Source organism: Rattus norvegicus, chromosome 10 (assembly GCF_021556685.1).
Source record: "Rattus norvegicus strain SHRSP/BbbUtx chromosome 10, alternate assembly SHRSP_T2T, whole genome shotgun sequence".
NCBI classification, from domain to species: domain Eukaryota; kingdom Metazoa; phylum Chordata; class Mammalia; order Rodentia; family Muridae; genus Rattus; species Rattus norvegicus.
In genome coordinates this window covers 16,533,000-16,552,130 of record NC_141543.1, presented here as the reverse complement: position 1 = coordinate 16,552,130, position 19,131 = coordinate 16,533,000, and the positions used below count along the sequence as shown (strand labels likewise).

Sequence of the window (19,131 nt, the reverse complement as noted above, 5' to 3'; positions counted from 1 at the left end):
TGGGGATAATGGCCCAGACCTTTGGTTCCAGCTGCTCCTGAGGATGACGGAGGAGAATGACTGCTCAGTCCGGGTAACAAGTTGTCAGCGGCAAAGCAAAAGTGAGAGATATATGCTAATTAGCCACCATCTCTCCAGAAAGAGTGGTCTCTCAGGTCAGTTCCCATGAGTCCTCAGTGAGCTCCAACACTTCACAGATCCTGTTCTGCCTGTTTCCACTTCTCATCCTGAGCTCGGCATGGAAGCCCAGAGACAGAGGCAAGGACCCAGTGCAATTAAAAAAATAAATGCTGTGCTGATCACCTACGTGACAATATTCCTTCCATACAGATAGTTCAAAGAAACACACTAAAAGAGCAATGAGCCACGCTGGAGGCATACATGACAACCATAAATGTGCAACGTCATAAGCCCACTCTGCTTACAATAAAGACCATGTTTTGTCTTCCTTGTGCAACTTTGTGACCCATGGCTTTCCCTTATTAGACTGTAATCCTATCCAAGGCCCATGTACCTCAAGAACCACTCTATGGTTCCGTTCATGAAAAAGTTCTTTAGAATAACTTTGGACAGCATAATTTCAAAAGCTACTACTAAAACTGTATATGGTTCCCACTAAGACACTTAAATATGACTCTACCTTGAGAATCTCACACCCAGGCATGTGGTCTCCCTGAGTGCCTTTCTACTAACCCATGGGCTTAAATCTGTTTAAAAAAAATTTTTTTGAGACATGGTCCCACTATGTAGCCTTGGCATGACTGGAGCTGTATTTGTAAAGCAGGCTGTCCCTGAACTCAAAGATCCATCTGTCCCTGCTTCCTGAGTGCTGTACTAAATTCCTGCACCAGTATGCCTGGCTATTAAGCCAATTCTAACTTTGTTTCATAAAGATTCGTTTGCTAAAGTGATCACCATGTGTCTTAGGGTTTCATTGCTACGAAGAGGTACCGTGACCAAGGCAACTCTTATAAAGGCAAACATTTAATTGGGGCTGGCTTACAGTTTCAGAGCTTCAGTCCATTATCATCATGGCGGGAAGTATTACAGCATCCAGTCGAAGGAGCTTGATCCAAAATGCAGTCAAGGTCTCTTCCACACTGGATGGAGCTTGAGCATAGGATCTCCAAGCCCACCCCTACAGTGACATACTTCCCCCAACTAGGCCACACCTCATAATAGTGCCACTTCCCACGGGCCAAGCATATTCAAACCACCACACCATGAAAGCATGAAAAACTGAGTTTGATTCCCAGATCCATGTTAAAACAGAAAAGGCCAGGCATGGTGGCCTATACTTGCAATCCCAAGACTGGGGTGGTAGAGACAGGTGGACACCTGGCGAACGGTGTCCAGCATTCCCAGCCTTCTGGACAAGTCCCAGGCCAAAGCAAAAACAACGTAGATGGCTCCTGATGCACACTACTTACAGGAAACAAAGGCCTCCCCTTCATGCACACATCCTCACACAGGTACATGCGTTCACACCCGCCAAGTTCAAGGTCATCAACTGTTGAATTTGGGGCAGCCTGGAATACGTGAAACCTGTTTAAAAGAAAACCCATCACCTAATTTGGTAAAACTGTGGTTATCTGTACAGGTGAAGAGCAGCTAGAACTCCTTAGGCACTGAAGTAGGAAGGGCATGCAAGAAATCCAGAGACAGAAACGTTTACTTTAGCCCCAGGTTAGTTTAGTTCCCAGAACTAACCCAGCATCCTAAGGCCTGGCCCTATCTCCTTCACCCTGCCTCTAAGTCACCAGCAAGTTGACCACAATAGAATTCCCGGGACTTAACCTTAGGGAACAGAAGGTCTGCCCAGGTTCTGTCTGTCTACTTCTGTTTCCAGTTGTTTTAACCTGAGATCCCCTCTAGTGTCCTGCTTTTTTTTTTTTTTTTTTTTTTTTTTTTGGTTCTTTTTTTCGGAGCTGGGGACCGAACCCAGGGCCTTGCGCTTCCTAGGTAAGCGCTCTACCACTGAGCTAAATCCCCAGCCCCTAGTGTCCTGCTTTAAGGCTCCCTTAACGGAAGTGGCGGGCTTAGGGTGGCCCAGTGACAGAACTACATTTCCCAGACTGCTGCGCGCGCCGCTGCCTGCAGGAGGAAGCTCCCGGAGCTCCTTGGTTTGGGCTGCACTTCTTTGAACTTTTTCTGAGAAAGAGATTCATTCTCCAGGCTGCCTATACGCCTTTTGTCCGTTCTGAGCCACAGTATCCATATTGATGAACGGGAACGTTCACTCACAACCATCTATTGATCCGTATGTTAAATTGCACACGGGCTGGAGAGATGGCTCAGCGGTTAAGAGCACTGACTGCTCTTCCAGAAGTCCTGAGTTCAAAACCCAGCAACCACATGGTGGCTCACAACCATCTGTAATGAGATCTGATGCCCTCTTCTGACAGGCAGGTGTAGATAGACCACTCATATACATAAAATAAATAAAACATCTTAAAAAAAAGTCTAGTTTAAAAAATAAATAAATAAATAAATAAATAAATAAATAAATAAATAAATAGCACACAGCCCGGGGTGGTGGAGCAGGCCTAGTACTTGGGACAGTGAGGCAGGTTGATTACTGAGAGTTCGAGGCTAGCCTGGTCTACAGCTACCAGAGAATTCCAAGATACCCAGGGCCACATGAAGAAACACTGTCTCGAAAACCCAATAAATAAAGAATTGTACATTGTCCAGGCAGTGGTGACAGAGGCCTGTGGCCAGATCTCTTGAGTTCAAGGCCAGCCTGATCTACAGAGGGAGTTCCAGGACAGCCAGGGCTGCACAGAGCAGTCCTGTCTCGAAAAAAAAAAAAAAAAAAAAAAAAACTTAAAAAGCAAAACAAAACAAGAAGCTGCACACTGGCCGTGTTGCCTCACGCCACTCATGTTGGGAGGTTTTCTGCAATTTCAAAGCTATCCTGGATGACATTGTGAGGTTCTGTTTCAAAACCCCAAAACAGCACAAATTAAAGCTGGAGTCCAAATGTCCCCTTCTTCTATGTCCAGCTGAAACCCTTGTTTTGGCCCAGCGACTATTGTGTTATTTTTGCTGACGGGTTACCAATCCACATAGCCTGTCCTTGCACAGACGGACTGTTTCCCGCCCTTTGTTACACCCGATAATCTGGGAGGATATACTTTACACATGCGTCTCCCTCTAGGGGACCTGTGGCCATGTCCTGGTTAATTTTCAGTTGTCAAAACAGGGAAGTTAGTGCTGGTATCTAGGAGGTGCCCAACAGCCTGCCCCCCTCCTACCACAAGACCGATGGAGTAGTGCTGACATTGTGACCAGCCGCATTCTGTGTAATACCCGTTCCTAGAAATGCAATCGCCGAGCCAAAGGGCGTGTGCTCTTGAAATGCAGTGAGTTTTGCCAGGTTGCCCGAAGCTCATCTGAAGCTTCAGAGTCTATTGTTCCCTGGGTCGATGTCTCAACCTCTGTGTGGCAACAGTCCACCTGTGAGACGGAGGTTGTGAGTGATGTGTGTCCACAGAGCCCTGGGGACAGAAGTTCCCTAAGCCTGGGGTCAGCCAAGGGCAGGGATGGAAGGGCAGGTTTGCGAATTCACTGAGCACACGGCTAGATAAACAGCAATATGGGGGTCGTTGCTCGCTGAGCAACCGCCGTGTGTGAGACGCGGGGATGAAGTGGAGCAACCTCTGCTCTCCCACAGATCCCCAGTGCAGGGGGCTGAGGAGGAGACAAACCACAGGGCTCACGCAGCAAGGCCTGCGGACATTGGGGTGGGGGTGGGGGAATCCTGGGAATGCGCAAAGCCTTGGGTTTGATCCCTCGCGCTACATGAACTGGATGTGGTGGCTCAGGTCTGTGATCCTACTGTGTGGGGACAGAGTCAGGAAGATCACAAGTTCAAGGCCATTTTCGGTCAGTTTGAGGTCAGCCTGGACTACGTGAGACTCGGTTTCAACTTTTTTTCTTTTAAAATTAGGGTGTCCTAGTTAGGATTTCTGTTGTTCTGATGAAACACCATGATCAGAAGCAACTCGGGGGGGGGGGGGGGGTTGTAACCACTGGGGCTTTTGACATCCACCCCAGTTCTTGAATAATGACATGGAGGCTTATTACTGTGAATGCTTATGGATTTAAGCTAGACTTGCTCCCCAACTAGCTCTTAACTTATATTAACGCATTTGTACTACTCTATGTCTGCTATGTGGCTAGTTACCTCCCCTCAGTTTCATACACTCAACTTCCTCTGAGTCTTCTCCCTCTTTCCCTTTCCCCTCTACCCTCCCCTCTCCCTTTCTCCTCCCCCTCCCCCCTTTCTGCCTGATGTCCTGCCCATTCTCTCCTGCTTTGCTATTGGCCATTCAGTTCTTTATTGACTCGTGAATTCTTTTACACATAGCACAAGAGATTAGCCCTACAAGGTTTATTTGGTTTACATATCCTGAATTACAGTCTACTGAAGGAAGCCAAGGCAGAAACTCAAGCAGGACAGAAACCAGGAGGCAGGAGCTGATGCAGAGGTCACAGAGGGGTACTGCTTTCTGGCTTGTTCACCCTGCTTCTCATAGCGTTCAGCAGTACCAGCGCAGGAATGGCCCCACCCACAATGGACTGTGCCCTCCCCCAACAATCACCAATTAAGAAAATTCCCTACAGGCACTGGTGTGGTGGCCCATGACTTTAATCCTAACACTCTGGAGGCAGAGGTAAGTAGATATCTTTGCGTTCATGGTCAGCCTGGTCTATAGGGTCCTACAAACCTGTCTGCAGTCCAGTCTTCCAGAGACATTTTCTAAATTAATGTTCCCTCTGCTCATATGACTTGTTAACATAAAACTCAGCGGGGTTGGGGATTTAGCTCAGTGGTAGAGCGCTTGCCAAGCAAGCGCAAGGCCCTGGGTTCGGTCCCCAGCTCCGAAAAAAAGAAAAAAGAAAAGAAGAAGAAGAAGAAGAAGAAGAAGAAGAAGAAGAAGAAGAAGAAGAAGAAGAAGAAGGAGAAGGAGAAGGAGAAGGAGAAGGAGAAGGAGAAGGAGAAGGAGAAGGAGAAGGAGAAGGAGAAGAAGGAGAAGAAGGAGAAGAAGAAGAAGAAAAACAGCACAGAGGGCTTCATGGAAGGTATTACTTTTTAAAAGATTCATTTTTATTTGATGTATATGAATGTTTTCCCGCATGTATGTATGTGCAGATGTACAGGGCCCTGAGAAGCCAGAAGAGGGCATTGGATCCTTTGGAACTGGAGTTACACACAGTCATTAGCCAATAAGTGGGTGCTGGGAAACAAACCTGGGTCTTCTACAGGAATATCAAGTGCTCTCGGGAGGTGTGGCTTTCGTAGCTGGGGTATTGCTAACTCTGGCTACCGAGTGTCCCCTGACTCCTTGTAGATGTGGATGGAGTGTCACCTCAGGTTCTTGGGTTGAGGGAGTAGCCCCACCTGTGGGATCTGTGTACCTCAGCACATTTCTCTGTCTCTGCCTTCTTGCATTCAGTGTTACAGATCAAACTTATGGCTTTGTGTGTGTTAGACAAGTGTTCCACCATGAGCTGCAGGTCTGATATGCATGTGTGCTGTGTGCTGTGTGTGTGTGTGTGTGTGTGTGTGTGTGTGAGAGAGAGAGAGATGTAGATGTCAGGTGTCTTCCTTAGTCCCTTTCCACCTTGTTTTGTATGGCAGGCTCTCCCTGAACCTGGAACTCACTGACTGGGTTAGAGTGGCTGCCACTGTGCTCCATGCATCCGTCTGTCCCTGCACCATGGTCCCAGTACTGGGGTGACAGATGTTTTTATATGGGTGCTGGGGGGCTCAAACTCAATCCTCATGCTTGTTCAACGAAGACCTGAGCCCCCTCCCCCCCCCCCAGCCCATCTATTTCTAGAGTTCCAGAGAGTTCTGTGGGAGTGTAGGCTCTGCCACAGACCCTCCGCCTCCACACTCCATCCGGCTGCGTGACTTTTGTTTCCAGTCCACCACCTCAGACTGTGGCGGGCATGTCACTTTGTTTTGTCTGGACAAATGTTACAAGGTTGACACTGCCTTCAATGTCCTGCGGGTTTGCAGACTGAGGAGGAGGAGGAAAGTGCCCTGTCTCCTGGGAATTTCCCACCAACCAGGGTGGTGCATCACACTGGTGACTCAGATCCAGGGGAGACAAAGGTCAGCCCATCGCTGGGCACCACTGAAGGGCAGCAGTAAGTTTTCATGTCTTCCCCTGGGCCAGCAGTGAAAGCTCTCGACAGCAGAAGGAGCCTGACTGGTAACTGGGCTCCTCTGAGGAGCTGGAGGAGGAAAGGGGGTACAGGATGTAGGGCACCTCTTCTTCCTACCTTGGGTCTCTGGTCTCTTACTGTTCAAAGAGAGGCAGGAGTAGTGGCATGGGCGGGAAATCTGGGCAACAGAGAGACTGGCAGGAGGACCAGTTATCCGAATATAGTAAGTGCTGGGCATGGCGGCGCTCGCCTTTAATCCCAGCACTCAGGAGGCAGAAGCAGGTGGATCTCTGTGAATTTCAGGCCAGCCTGGTCTACAAAGTTCCAGTGTGGTCAGGGCTACACAGAGGAACTCTGTCATGAAAAAAAATTATATAGAATTATATATATATTTAAATATTTTAATTAAATGTAACTAAATTAATAAATTTTAATTTTAATTAAAATTTAAATATATAGAATTTAAATACGTATTTGAAATATATGTGGGAGGACATATGTCTTAACCTCTTAGTAGCAATAATAAATAGGTGAAAAATGTATATATATTTACCATATTCTAAGGTAAGTACTGTTCTACTGAACTACATCTTCAGCCCAAGAACATACACGCGTACACACACACACACACACACACACACACACACACACACACACACACCGAGTAAACTCTATACTACAGCCCAGAATGGCCTCAAAGTGGCTATGCAGTGGAGGGAAGCCTTGAATTCTTACCCTCTTGTTCTTTCCTCCTGAGTGCTTAGATTACAGACGTGAGTTCTCTTCCTGGCCTCACCTGGTGATGGAGATCAAACTTGGGGCTTCTGGCTTTATGCAAAGCATTCAACCGACCGAGCCAAATCCCCAGCCCCAAGAACCATATTCTTATATCACACCGGCTCAGAGGACTCGTTTACAAACCCTTTAGTTGTCAAAGCACAGCTTTTTTGTACAAAGCAACTCCAGGTTCACATAGATGCTCTAGGGTGTGTGTTGGGAGTTGGCTGCTGAGGAAGGGAGGAGCCTAGCAGGCTTGGGGTCATGCCCCTCAGCACTCATCATCCCTGGGATCCTTAGATCGCTTTCGGACCTTTTCTGGTCCCGGAGCCATCAGCTGTCCAGGGGAGGCTGGGGCCAGGTTCACCCAGCCTGGCCCCCGGGGCAGCACGTGGCTCTCATTGAGTCTGAGGACCCGGTAGTTCTCGTAGTGTACATTGTGGGTGATGTCCTTCAGGTCCTGGAGATGGGAGCTGAACGAGGGGAGGCAAGTCAGTCTGGGCCACAGTGGTCCCGGGCCCCCTTTTCAGCCACCCGATCACAGGTGGCCCCACACCTCACCGGATGAGCAGGTCTCTCAGGAGAAGAAACTCACAGTGCGCCATGTTCTCCACTGCAAGACATGCGTACTCTCAGAGTACACAGCTGCTGCATGTTATGGTACCTTCTGGGACCCGCTATTGCCATGGCTCTCCTGTCTTTTCCCACCGCCTCCTTCTTGGTTCATTCATTCATTCATTCATTCATTGACTCACTCATTCATTTTGCTTGGTTCCTACAACCAGCTGCTAAACTAGTGAGCCTCTCCTTCATTACAGATAATGCTATGACCACTACACCAAAACTCATGATTCTTTTTCCTCCTTTGAGTCCCAGCCCAGGTTGGCTTTCATCTTGTTAAGTAGCCAAGCATGACCTTGCCTTGATTCTCCTGCCTCTACCTCTGCTATGCTAGGATTATGGATGTGCTACCACGTGCTTGGCTCCATGTGTTGTTGTTAATAATGGTGATGATGAATCAGGGAGCTGGCTGAGGTGGTTGAGGCCTGCAAACTCAGTACTTGAGAGGCCGAGGCAGAAGGAAACCCTATTTCCAGGCACATGGTGGGGCTACACTAAGTTTTGGCAAGTCACGGTTGCCTTCCAGGTTTGGGCAGATGCCAGGGGAGGCAGTCGTAGGATGCCATGGATGTAGGGTATGCCCTGGTTTCCAACCCCCTGCCCCCTGCACGCCTGCTATGCTTCCAAACTCACCTTCGATGATGCCCCATTTGGTCTTCCGGCCCAGGACACATCTCCCGTTCACTATGTGCTCTCGGTCAGCCCCGACCACAGCAAAAGGGATCTGCTCCTAAAAGAGAGGAGAAGAGACTCTGAGGCAGGACATGGGCACGTGAGACTAGGAAGTCCCAGGGATGGAGAGATGGCTCCAATTCCAGGAGATCCAACAGCTTCCCATGGACGTATGTGAAGGCAAACCACCAATATGCATAATAAAATAAATAAATCATGTTTAAAAACACTAGGAAGTCCCAAAACACCAACTGGAGTTCACAGTACCCTCACTCCCTCTATCAAACAGGTACATAAATGCTATATCTGTGTATTTGTGTATTTGAACAGCAGTTCAATGGGGAAGTGCCCGGCAGAGTTACGTGTTAGCAGAGTAGCCCAATCAAGTGGTGGTGTTAGCAACTCCCACATGGATAGTACAGTTTTGGAGGCAGGTCGTGGTGGTGCATACCCTTAATCACAGCACTGGGGAGGCAGAGGCAGGCATACCTTTATGAGTTCAAGGCCAGCCTGGTCTACTCTGTGAGTTCCAGGACAGCCAGGGCTACACAGAGAAATCCTGTCTCAAAACAAACAAACAAACAAACAACAAACGAAAACAAAGTGTGTTTTCTGAGATAGGATCTCATGCTTCCCAGATTGGCCTTGAACTCATGTAGCTGAGGATGAGCTTGAATTTCTGATCCTCCTGCTTCCACCTCCCAAGTACTGGGGTCACAGGGTCACAGGTGGCACTGCCGTCCTTCATCAACTTAAAAACAATTGTTCTATTCTATTATTATTGTTTGGAATGGTGGAGATTAAAATCATGGTCTTGTGCATAGCAGACACTTGTGCCTCTGTGCTACTTCCCAAGGACCCCAGATGTTTCTTTTCTGTGGTGATGGGGACAAAGCCCCCGGCTTTCACACACACTACAAATATGTCATTTCACTGGCACAGGAGGAGGCCCATTTGTTTTCTTTCCTCTGCGGCTGCAATCAGGACACAACTGCAGGGTCGAGTAATTGCACCAGAGACTGTCTGGCCCACAGAATCTAAGCTATTACTGTCTGGCCACCCCCACAGAAGTTTCCTAGGTCCTATGCTTGTTTACTCGCTTGTGGTTGAAAGCAGAGCTTCAAACTCGTCAGCTCCCCAGTCTTTGGTCTGTTTGTTGAGATAAGGGATCTCTAGACAGCCCTATCTAATGTAACATGTAACGCAGCCTGGCCTTGCATTCACAATCCTCCTGCCTCCGCCTCCTGGGTGCTGGGATTTCAGACCTATGCCGCCACACCAGGAACTTTTTGTTTTGTTTTCTTCTGAGACAGGGTTCCCCTGTGTAATCCTGGCTGTCCTGGAACTCGCTCTGTAGACCAGGCTGGTCTTGAATTCAGAGATCCACTTGTCTCTCTGCCTCCCGAGTGTAAGGATTAAAGATGTGTGCCACTGCCACTGTCTGGCACATTTGTAATTTTTTCCTCATTTATTTTGCTGTGAGTCTGTGAGTGTGTGTGTATGACATGAACACATGTCAGAGGTATAGGTATAACATCATCCCTGGCCTCCCTTGTACATTTTACATTTTTTTTTCTTTTTTCTTTTTTTTTCGGAGCCAGGGACCGAACCCAGGGCCTTGAGAGAGCAATTTTCAGATGGAAAGGATGAGTGCAAAAGTCAAGCCGCCGCTGGCGTCGCCGGCCTTCTGCGCTTTCTACAGCCTCTTACCCGGATCTTACTATTGAGGAGTCTGTCATTGATGTCCTCGTCGAAACACTGCTGCGGGTACACATCGATGCAGTGATTTTTCAGGTTTTGCTGAATCTGGGGAACCAAGGGTACAAGACCTCAGCCCACCAACCTGTTCTGTTCCCTGCCCACTGACTCAACTCTGCCTTGGGCGCCCAGATCACCCTGCTCCTGAAGGCATCTCGTTCTTCAATGGTCAGGCTGTCAGCCCGGGCGATCACAGGCACCACATTCACGGTCCGGCACAGCCGTCGCAGGAACTCAATGTCCAGGGGCCGTAGGCTACAAGACGGTCACAGTAGGGCTCGGGGTGGATGAGTGAGGGAAGAAAGCCAGCCCCAAAGCTGCTGTCAAGGATCCTTCTCACATCCCTACCCCATCCAAGTGGCCCTCCCCGCAGCCAGTGGGCCACCTCACCAGTGGCCAGTGGGTGGCACAAAGTACACGCAGCAGTGCACACGGGTGTCGGGGATGTGGCGCTGGCGGGTGATGAGAAGCTCCTCCTGTAGATACTGCTCGTACTGTTGGTTGATGTAACTCAGGATAGGGTCCCAGCTGAGACAAAGATGTCCCCTCAGTGCCACCCCCCAGGTCTCACCATCTCCTGGCCTCTGGGTGGTCTATCTACATGAACAGAGATATACAGAGACCTCTGCCTCTCCACTGAGGTCTAAGCTCCCCTGTCCACAAAGCGGGCATATTAATAACATTTATTGGCTGGGCCTTCTGCAATAGGCCTGTCATCCTAGCTCTTCAAGAAACTGAGGCAGGAGGATTATAAGTTCAAAGCCAGCCTGGATAATTTAGGGAAACTGAGTCCCAGAACAAAAAGCAAAAACTGGAGCTGTTTGCTAAAACATATCACACCCTCTGTTCACTCTCCAGCACTAACACATGCATAGACTAATATATCTAGCACATATATCATACGTCTATAAAATCCGCTTGCTCATTAAATTTCAAATTGGTCACCAGCACGGTTCAAGACATCACCATTTCTCATCTGGTGACCTGGTGGCTACAAGAGTCATCTTGTGTGGTGAGTGTATGTGTGTGTGTGTGTGTGTGTGTGTGTGTATGTGTGTGTGTGTGAGTGTGTGTGTGTGTATGTGTGTGCACATGTATGTACATGTGTGTGGAGGTAAGAGATCAATCTTGACTCTCTTTCTTAGTTGCTCTCCATGAGCTTTCTGCACAGCTCTGCCTGACTTAGAACTCTCTATGTAAGTATGGCTGTCCTTGAGTTCAGAGAGACCCACCTGCCTTTGACTCCTAGGCTGGGCATGGTGGTGTATATTTTAATTCCAGCACTCAGGAGGCAGAGGCATGTGGATCTCTGTGAGTTTGAGGCCAGCCTGATCTACACAGTAAGTTCTAAGACAACCAGAACTACATAGTGAGACCAAGTCTCAAAAAGAACTAACAAAAGTCAGGTACTACCTCACCTGACTTTACCTTGTATTTTAGGCTAGACTGATCAGCTAGCAGTGCCCTAGGACCCTCCTGTCTGCCTTCCTAGCAATGGGGTCTCAGGAATGCACAGCCATGCCTGGCTTCTCCCCAATCCTACCCCCTTTTTTTTTTTTTTTTTTTGGTTCTTTTTTCGGAGCTAGGGACCGAACCCAGGGCCTTGCGCTTCCTAGACAAGCACTCTACCACTGAACTAAATCCCCAACCCCAATCCCACCCCTTCTTAATCTGGAGATTAAGCTCAGATCCTCAGGTTTTCAAGACAAGCACTTTACTGAAGGAGCCATTTCTCCAGTTACCCAAGAGTCCTTCCTACTCTGGGCTCTTGTCAGCACAACACTCCAACAGATCTGATGACAGCTTGACCAACTATGCTCCTGGAGATGGAGCCCAGGGCTTCACACGTGTGTGGAGGCATTCTAACGCTGAATTATAACTCAAAGCTATATGCGCAATCTGTGTCTCCCTTTTTCTTTTGAGATGAAAGACTTGTGGCTCCGGTTGGCCTTGAACTCTGAGCCTTCTGCTTCAGTTGGCAGAGCCCAGGGATTACAGAGGGATGGATTTCTGGTGCTTTTATTGAGCACCAGCTCTGTACTAGACAGCTGGCGAGACCTGTACTCAACACGCTTCAGTCTGGGGAGCAAGAGGAGTATCCTGGTATATAGACGGAAACTGCCCACCAGGGTGGGTTTTCACAGACCTTGCAGGGACAGGGGCTGCCCACCCCAGGACCCACCACTTGTCATTGTTGATCTGGTCTCCAAAGCCAGGTGTATCTGTCACTGTCAGCTTCAGCTTCAGTCCCTTCTCCTCGATGACTGTAGAGGGAAAGACATGGGAGGCTATGGCCCCAGCTGGGCCCCTGAGGGGAGGCGGGGTCACTCACCGTGGGTCACAGAGTGCAGCTCCAATGTTTGTGGCATGGGTACATCCAGGTTGGGTGCAGGTGACTGCCATACTTTGGACTTGAACAATGTGTTCACCATGGTGGACTTGCCTAGCCCACTCTGCCCTAAGATGCAGAACATAGAGGTCACAGTATGCTTGTTAGGATATGTATCTCAAACTACTCGTGTCTGCGAGTGTGTGTGTGTGTGTGTATGTCTGTATATGTGTGAGTATGTGTGTATGTATGTGTGTGTATGTGTGTGTGTGTATGTCTGTATATGTGTGAGTATGTGTGTATGTATGTGTGTGTATGTGTGTGTGTATGTGTGTGTATGTGTGTATGTGTGTATGTGTGTGTATGTGTGTATGTGTGTATGTGTGTGTATGTGTGTATGTGTGTGTATGTGTGTATGTGTGTGTATGTGTGTATGTGTGTATGTATGTGTGTATATGTGTGTGTGTATGTGTGTATGTGTGTGTATGTATGTGCGTATGTGTGCATGTATGTGTATGTGTGCGTATGTGTGTATGTGTGTATGTGTGTGTATGTGTGTGTGTATGTGTGTGTGTATGTATGTGCTTATGTGTGTATGTATGTGTGTTAATATGTGTGTATGTGTGTGTATGTGTGTATGTGTGTGTATGTGTGTGTATGTGTGTGTATGTGTGTATGTGTGTGTATGTGTGTGTTTTAGCATTAAAGAAGATGCTCTAGATTTTTAAAAAATGTTTTTAGGATGATAATACAAATTAAAATCAAAGATGATTTAGGCATAAAATTTTAAACTCATTAACTAGGAGAGATGGTAGAGTACCTCATCTAAATTGCAAAAAAAAAACCAGACTGGACTTTTAAATGTAATTCATACTTAATAATTTTCATAATTCTGTTACTATAAGAGAAGGAGCCTTTTTAATGAACAAGAAGGGGGAACTGTAGTGGGCTGGCCTGGTGCTGCTTGCATTCTAATGCTAAGACTGTTCCTCAAGACCTGGTTGTCCCAGAGAAGAGAGAGTCTGCACTTAGACCCAAGTGACCTGCCCCCAAGTTGTTTCTGACAAGTAAAGATGCCAACCGCCAATAGCTTGGCAGAAGGGACATAGGGACATGGGGGGGCAGTGGAGGAGAAGTTGCCAGGGGTCAGGTGAGTCATGAAAAGGTGGCCCTGAGGGCTGACCACTTGGAGTTAAGAGAGCCCAGATGGAACGCAGCACTAACTCAGGATTATGTACAGGAAAGTCGAGCGACAGAAAGGGTAGCCTCTGCCCAGCCCTTGTGCTGCTTGAGGCTTAGTGTAAACATTAAGGCGTGTGTGTCCTTTATCCAGGAGCTGAATGATCAAGGCATGGTAGAAACCCCAGACTGGGATACAACACAAACAAACAAAAAGCTCAAAACCATAACAACAACAGGGTTTCCTTGGCCGTGTCGTCTCTTCACAGCGACAGAACAGTAACTAAGCCAATTTGAGTGGGAACGCTTGCGCACGTTGCTGCATGTGAAGACTAAATTCTCCTTTGTGTGTCATTCCTCAGGCCCATCTTATGCTTTTGAGATCTTTTACTGGAACCTGGGGCTCATTGACCCAGCTAGGCTCGTTAGTGTGCCCCAAGAGCTCTCTGCTCTCCACCTCCACACAGCTAGGAATGCAAGCAGGAGCTGCTGCCCTTGCCTTTCTACAAAGGTTCTGCCGGCTCAGTCTCTGTTTTCATCACTTATGTGGGAAGAACTTTACTGAATTATTCCTCCTGCTTTTTTTTTTTTTTTTTAGCTAGGATAGAACCCGCTGCTTACAGATGCTGGCAAGTAACAGTATCACAGATCTATAGCCTCTGGTCGTTTATTCTCTCTTTAGAGGAAAATGTTTATTTTTATTTTACATTTGATGTAAAATCTACGTATCACATATGTGGAGCAACCTCAGAGGCCGAAAGAGGACACTGAAGCCCCTAGAGCTAGAATGACAGACAGTTGTGAGCCGTCAAGTGGGTGATAGAAATTGAACCCAGGTCCTCTGAAAGAACAGACAGTGCTCTCAGTCACTGAGCCATTTCTCTAGGCCCCTCTCCCCCCCTCCCCCCATACAGTGTGTCATATAGCCTAGGATGGCTTCAAGCTGGCTAGGTCACTTAGGAAGACTTGAACTCTTCCTGACTGCATTTCCTGAGTGCTGGGAATACAGGCATATCCCGCCATGGCCAGTGTCTGTGGTGCTAGTGACGGAACCCAGGCCTCCATGCACGTTTGACAGTCTGCCAGCTGAGTTACAGCCCCAGTTTACTCTCAGAGTCTGTCTGTCTGTCTGTCTGTCTGTCTCATACACACACACACACACACACACACACACACACACACACACACACACACTTGGTTTCTTTGAGACATTGTTTCTCTGTGTAGCCCTAGCTGTAGACCAGGTTGGCCGGAGTGCTGGGATTAAAGGTGTGTGCCACCACTGGCCAGATCCCTCTCTCTCTTAAAACATTTTGTTTTGTTTTGATGTATGCGTGTGTGTGTGTGTGTGTGTGTGTGTGTGTGTGTGTGTGTGTGTGTATACATATATAGGTGTAGATGCACTACGGAGGAAAACTTTTGCAAACGAACTCTGTCCTTCCACTTTGTGAGTTCTGAGCCGCCTATTGAATCAGGTCCAACACTACGGCAAGGTCATGCATGGTCGCTGCATCTGGACAGCCCTTCAACCTTTTATCCTTGGCTGGGGCAATCCAGTTCTGGATGATTTTGTATCTAGGGGCTCAACATCTCATATATTTAATTTCAGCTCTCCCTTGAGCTGTTAGGTTAGACACCCTTGCAGATCGGAAGACTGAGTGAGCCCAGGACAGGTGAGACGCCCTCATCATCCTCCCCTCCGTGGCTTTGCCCCTAACTCACCGACCACCATGATATTGAACTCAAACCCAGTCTTCATAGCCTTGATCCTCAGCTGGTCTAGCACAGCCTCAATGCCCACAGGACCAAACATCTCACAGGGTGGGGTCCTGGGACTGGAGGGCCTCGAAGAGCAGGGAGAGGGTGTTCGCCTCTCATCCATGGGGCCAAGGGTACAATGGTGCCTGTTGCTGGGAGATTTTTGGAGAGAAGTGTTGTGTTGCTATGGCTGGGCTCAGAGGGGCTACTCTGAGTAAAATTTTAAGAAAAGGTCTTAGGTGGTGATAGTGCATGCCTTTAATGCCAGAATTCTGGAAAAAGGCAAGTGGATCTCTGTGAGTTTGAGACTAGCCTGGTCTACAAAGTGAGTTCCAGGACAGACAGGGTTAACAGGGAAAACTTGTCTCAAAACAAACAAAACAAAACAAAACAAAACAAAAAGAAAGAAAGAAAGAAAGAGAGAGAGAAAGGAAGAAAGAAAGAAAAGGTCTTTTGTAGCCCAGGCTGACCTCCATCCACTCTGTAGCTGAAGATAACCTTAAACTAATCCTCCTGACTCCATCTGCAAAGGTCAGGCTTACAGACAGGTACCGTCATGCTCAGTTTTGTCTTAGGCTGGGGAATTGAACCCAGGGCTTCACATACACTGGAAAAACACTCTGTCAATTAAGCTACACCCCAGTCCATTCTGCCCCAAAGCCTTATATACTGTAGTTTAAGCCAATCTGGAACTCCCTATGTAGCGTAGAGTCTTGAGTTTGTGGTAATCCTCCTGCCTCAGTTTCCTAAGTGCTGGGATTATAAATGTTTACCAGCATACCTGGCTGGGAGTTCTCACTTCCAAACCCTGACTGAGGGTATTGCTTCTGGCTATGTTCTAAATCCCCTCGTAAGACTGAGTCTCCATGATCCCAGCTGAAGGGTTGGGGGTTCAGTCCCCATCCTGAGATATGCTGGTCTCAGAAATTTACCCTTGTCTCATCCTTATAATGAGGTGTCAATGACCTTCCCACTCAGACCCTAGTATTTATGTCTACATTGGAGTCTTTAAAGAGTCACGGTTAAAGGAAAAGTGCTATTCATATCCCAATATGGAACTTGGGGAAGGGGCTTAAAACTAGAACCTTCACTTTCCCTAGAGAAAGAAAAGGCTTGGAAGAGATGAGGAGACAGAGACAGAGACAGATCTCAAATGAAGGAAACACACACACACACACACACACACACACACACACACACACACTCATTCACGCACACACAGGTCAGAAATAGGTTACAATGGGCAGAGAAGACAGCCTGGGAGGGAGAAGGGCAGAAGGGCAGGGACCAGTGGACAAGCAGCAGAGGACACAGAGAAAGAGAAGTTGGCTCATGTAGCACCTGGTGGATGATTCCCTTGGGGGAGCTGGGAGTAGCTGGCAAGGCTGCGCCGAGGGGGAGGGGAGGGCTGGCAGTTAGCCACAGAATCCCAGCCTCCTTCCTCCTTCCTGTGACCTACCCCCTCCCCCTCAGGGAGGAGGTGCTAAGGCCAGGGACTTACCTGTTCCTGCTCCCTAAGCCCTTGACCCCAACACCTGGCAATGACCCTGACCTAATCACACAAGGCCCCCAGATAGAGAGGGATCCCAGGCATCCAGTCAGCTCCCTCATCAAGACTCCAGGTTGATAAAACCCAGTTTCTACTTCCCAATTATGAGCCTTAGCTTTCTGGCCATTGTCTAGAAGCTGACACTCCCGTGGGCTAACTAGAACTACACACTGAGGAGCCCTGGGATACTAAGTAATCTGTACCCTGTGAAGTTATGTTTGTATCTCAGGTTAAGAGAAGTTCAAGGTCGCACTGGGAGGAAGTGGCCGAGCTGGAGAAGCAGGCACGTTGTTTCCTCCTTACAGGTATATGTCCTATACCAGTATACTTTAGATGAGAAGAAGGCATGGTGGAACACACCTGAAATTTCAGGACTTGAGAGGCTGAGGCAGGAGGATTGTGAACTTGAAGCCACCTTCAGTTTTACAGTTAGATCCTGTCTAAAAAAAAAAAAAAAAAAGGTGAGGCTTCAGAGATGGCTCAGAGTCAGACTGGCTGCTCTTGCAGAAGATCCAAGTTAAATCCCCAGCTCCCAGTCATGGTGGCTCACAACTACATAAACCTGCAGTCCTAGGGGATCTGACAACCTCTCTGTCCTTCTAGGGCATCACATACATGTGGTGCACGGACACACATATAAGCAAAATAACCACACACATAGAATAACACAATAATAATTATAATTGTTATAATAATAATTATTATTATTGTTAAAGAACACTGGTTGCTTTAGCAGAAGACAAAGCTTGGTTCCCACCACCCACGACAGACCATTTACAGCCTCTCAGGAGCCATCTAGGAAAAGCTAAAAGCTCGCAGATGATCTTCCTAAGATGGTTCCACCATGGACCAGTCTATGACGGATTTGCATCTTTAAGCAAGGCCGAGGAGATTACATACGAGGAAAGATTCCTGCTATTGATATGCTTTTCCTGTTATTATTAAATATATGTAACAGTCGCTAGGTATTGCCCACCCTTTTGAGCAGTTTTCTGCAGAACAAGGAAGATGTACTGCCTTGTGGTGATGCTATATAAATATAGATGATTTCTTAATTCTAAATGATGATCTTATAAGAACTTCTAAAATTATATTAGTAATTATTAAGTTCTTTTATAATAAGACTGCTATTGAGTCCTTTCTGACGTCAAAGCTGCAATGAGAACTCTGACAGTCTTCAAGTTTCATAAGGTAATTGCTTCTGAGACAGCAAGCAGACATCTGCAACCTAGAGGGCATTCCAGGAGGCTGTAAAGCAATTAACCAAAAGTCATAAAAAGGGAACCAAGGATTTATTATAGGCGCAAGGACAGAAGACAACATATTGACTGTGTTTATCTATACAAAATTTCAATAATACCTTAGTCACAAAAACTATGGTTTTTAACTTTCTTTTTTTAAAGATTTATTTATTTTATGTATATATAAGTACACTGTCACTATCTTCAGACACAGCAGAAGAGGGCATCGGATCTCATTACAGATGGTTGTGAGCCACCATGTGGTTGCTGGGAATTGAACTCAGGACCTCTGGAAGAGCAGTCAGTGCTCTTAACCTCTGAGCCATCTCTCCAGCCCCCCCCCCTTTTTTTTGGATGTAATAAGCAAAGGCAAGGTTTATTACGGAGATCTATTACGGGGATCTCCAGGCCGACACATATCCTGCGCAGGAGACAGAGGTGTCGACCGGTTTTTAACTTTCAATGAACCTGTTGAGCTTGTGACAATGAATGTTTAGCCAGATAATCACTCTTAATGGATATGCACATAAACATTCTCGTTGCATACTTTTTATTCAATTTATGATTTGAATTTATGTCTGAAATTCTAGTGAACTTTGTTAAAAAAGAAAAAAAAAGATGCTTGGAAAAACCATGTGATCTATTTTTCTAAAAAGACCAGGAAAGACTACATTGCATAGCTTTTGGAGTAAAAGAATTGGGAAGAAAGCAATTGGGAATAAGGGCATTATTATGTCAGAGCAGGAGGAGAGAGCAAGATTAGAAGGAGAATGCAAAGTAGAATAATTTAGAACTTATAAGGCAACTTAAACAATTAAGAGAGCAATGTGCAGAATGAAGAGGGAAAGAGGAAAAGAAGAAGTTGCAGAGAGCAGAAGGAGCAGGCAGGCTTCTCCTTACCATGGGGAGAGCAGGTACTTTCTTTTTTTTTTTTTTTTTTTTTTGAACAGGTACTTTCTTAACAACAAGGCAGGCTTTAGTCTTAAAGAGAAAAATCTTTCTTCTTACAGACTTGGGTTTAATTCACTTAGCATTAAAAGGGCAGAAGCTTTTTTTCTCTCTCTATG

General features: G+C 47.0%; 1 protein-coding gene across 2 annotated transcripts; it reads right to left on the bottom strand.

Annotated features, from left to right (window-relative positions):
* Nucleotides 1–7,080: 7,080 nt before the first annotated feature.
* Nucleotides 7,081–16,714, bottom strand: Septin12 (septin 12). 2 transcript variants are annotated; one of them, NM_001100865.1, is given in 10 exon segments: nucleotides 7,081–7,430; nucleotides 7,519–7,570; nucleotides 8,212–8,308; nucleotides 9,961–10,056; nucleotides 10,146–10,263; nucleotides 10,399–10,536; nucleotides 12,191–12,272; nucleotides 12,341–12,466; nucleotides 15,239–15,426; nucleotides 16,616–16,664. In NM_001100865.1, coding segments are annotated over 9 exon segments (1,071 nt in total). In that variant the 5' UTR covers nucleotides 15,399–15,426; nucleotides 16,616–16,664; the 3' UTR covers nucleotides 7,081–7,228.
* Nucleotides 16,715–19,131: the final 2,417 nt, after the last annotated feature.

Excerpts from the sequence above, each read along its gene's own strand:
- Septin12 (XM_087573344.1), bottom strand. The coding sequence starts at position 15,398 with ATGGATGAGAGGCGAACACCCTCTCCCTGCTCTTCGAGGCCCTCCAGT. Across the intron at positions 10,537-12,190 it reads CAGATCAACAATGACAAGTG|CTGGGACCCTATCCTGAGTT; the intron begins GTGGGTCCTGGG and ends TCTTTGTCTCAG. Across the intron at positions 10,057-10,145 it reads GAGATGCCTTCAGGAGCAGG|ATTCAGCAAAACCTGAAAAA; the intron begins GTGATCTGGGCG and ends TTGGTTCCCCAG.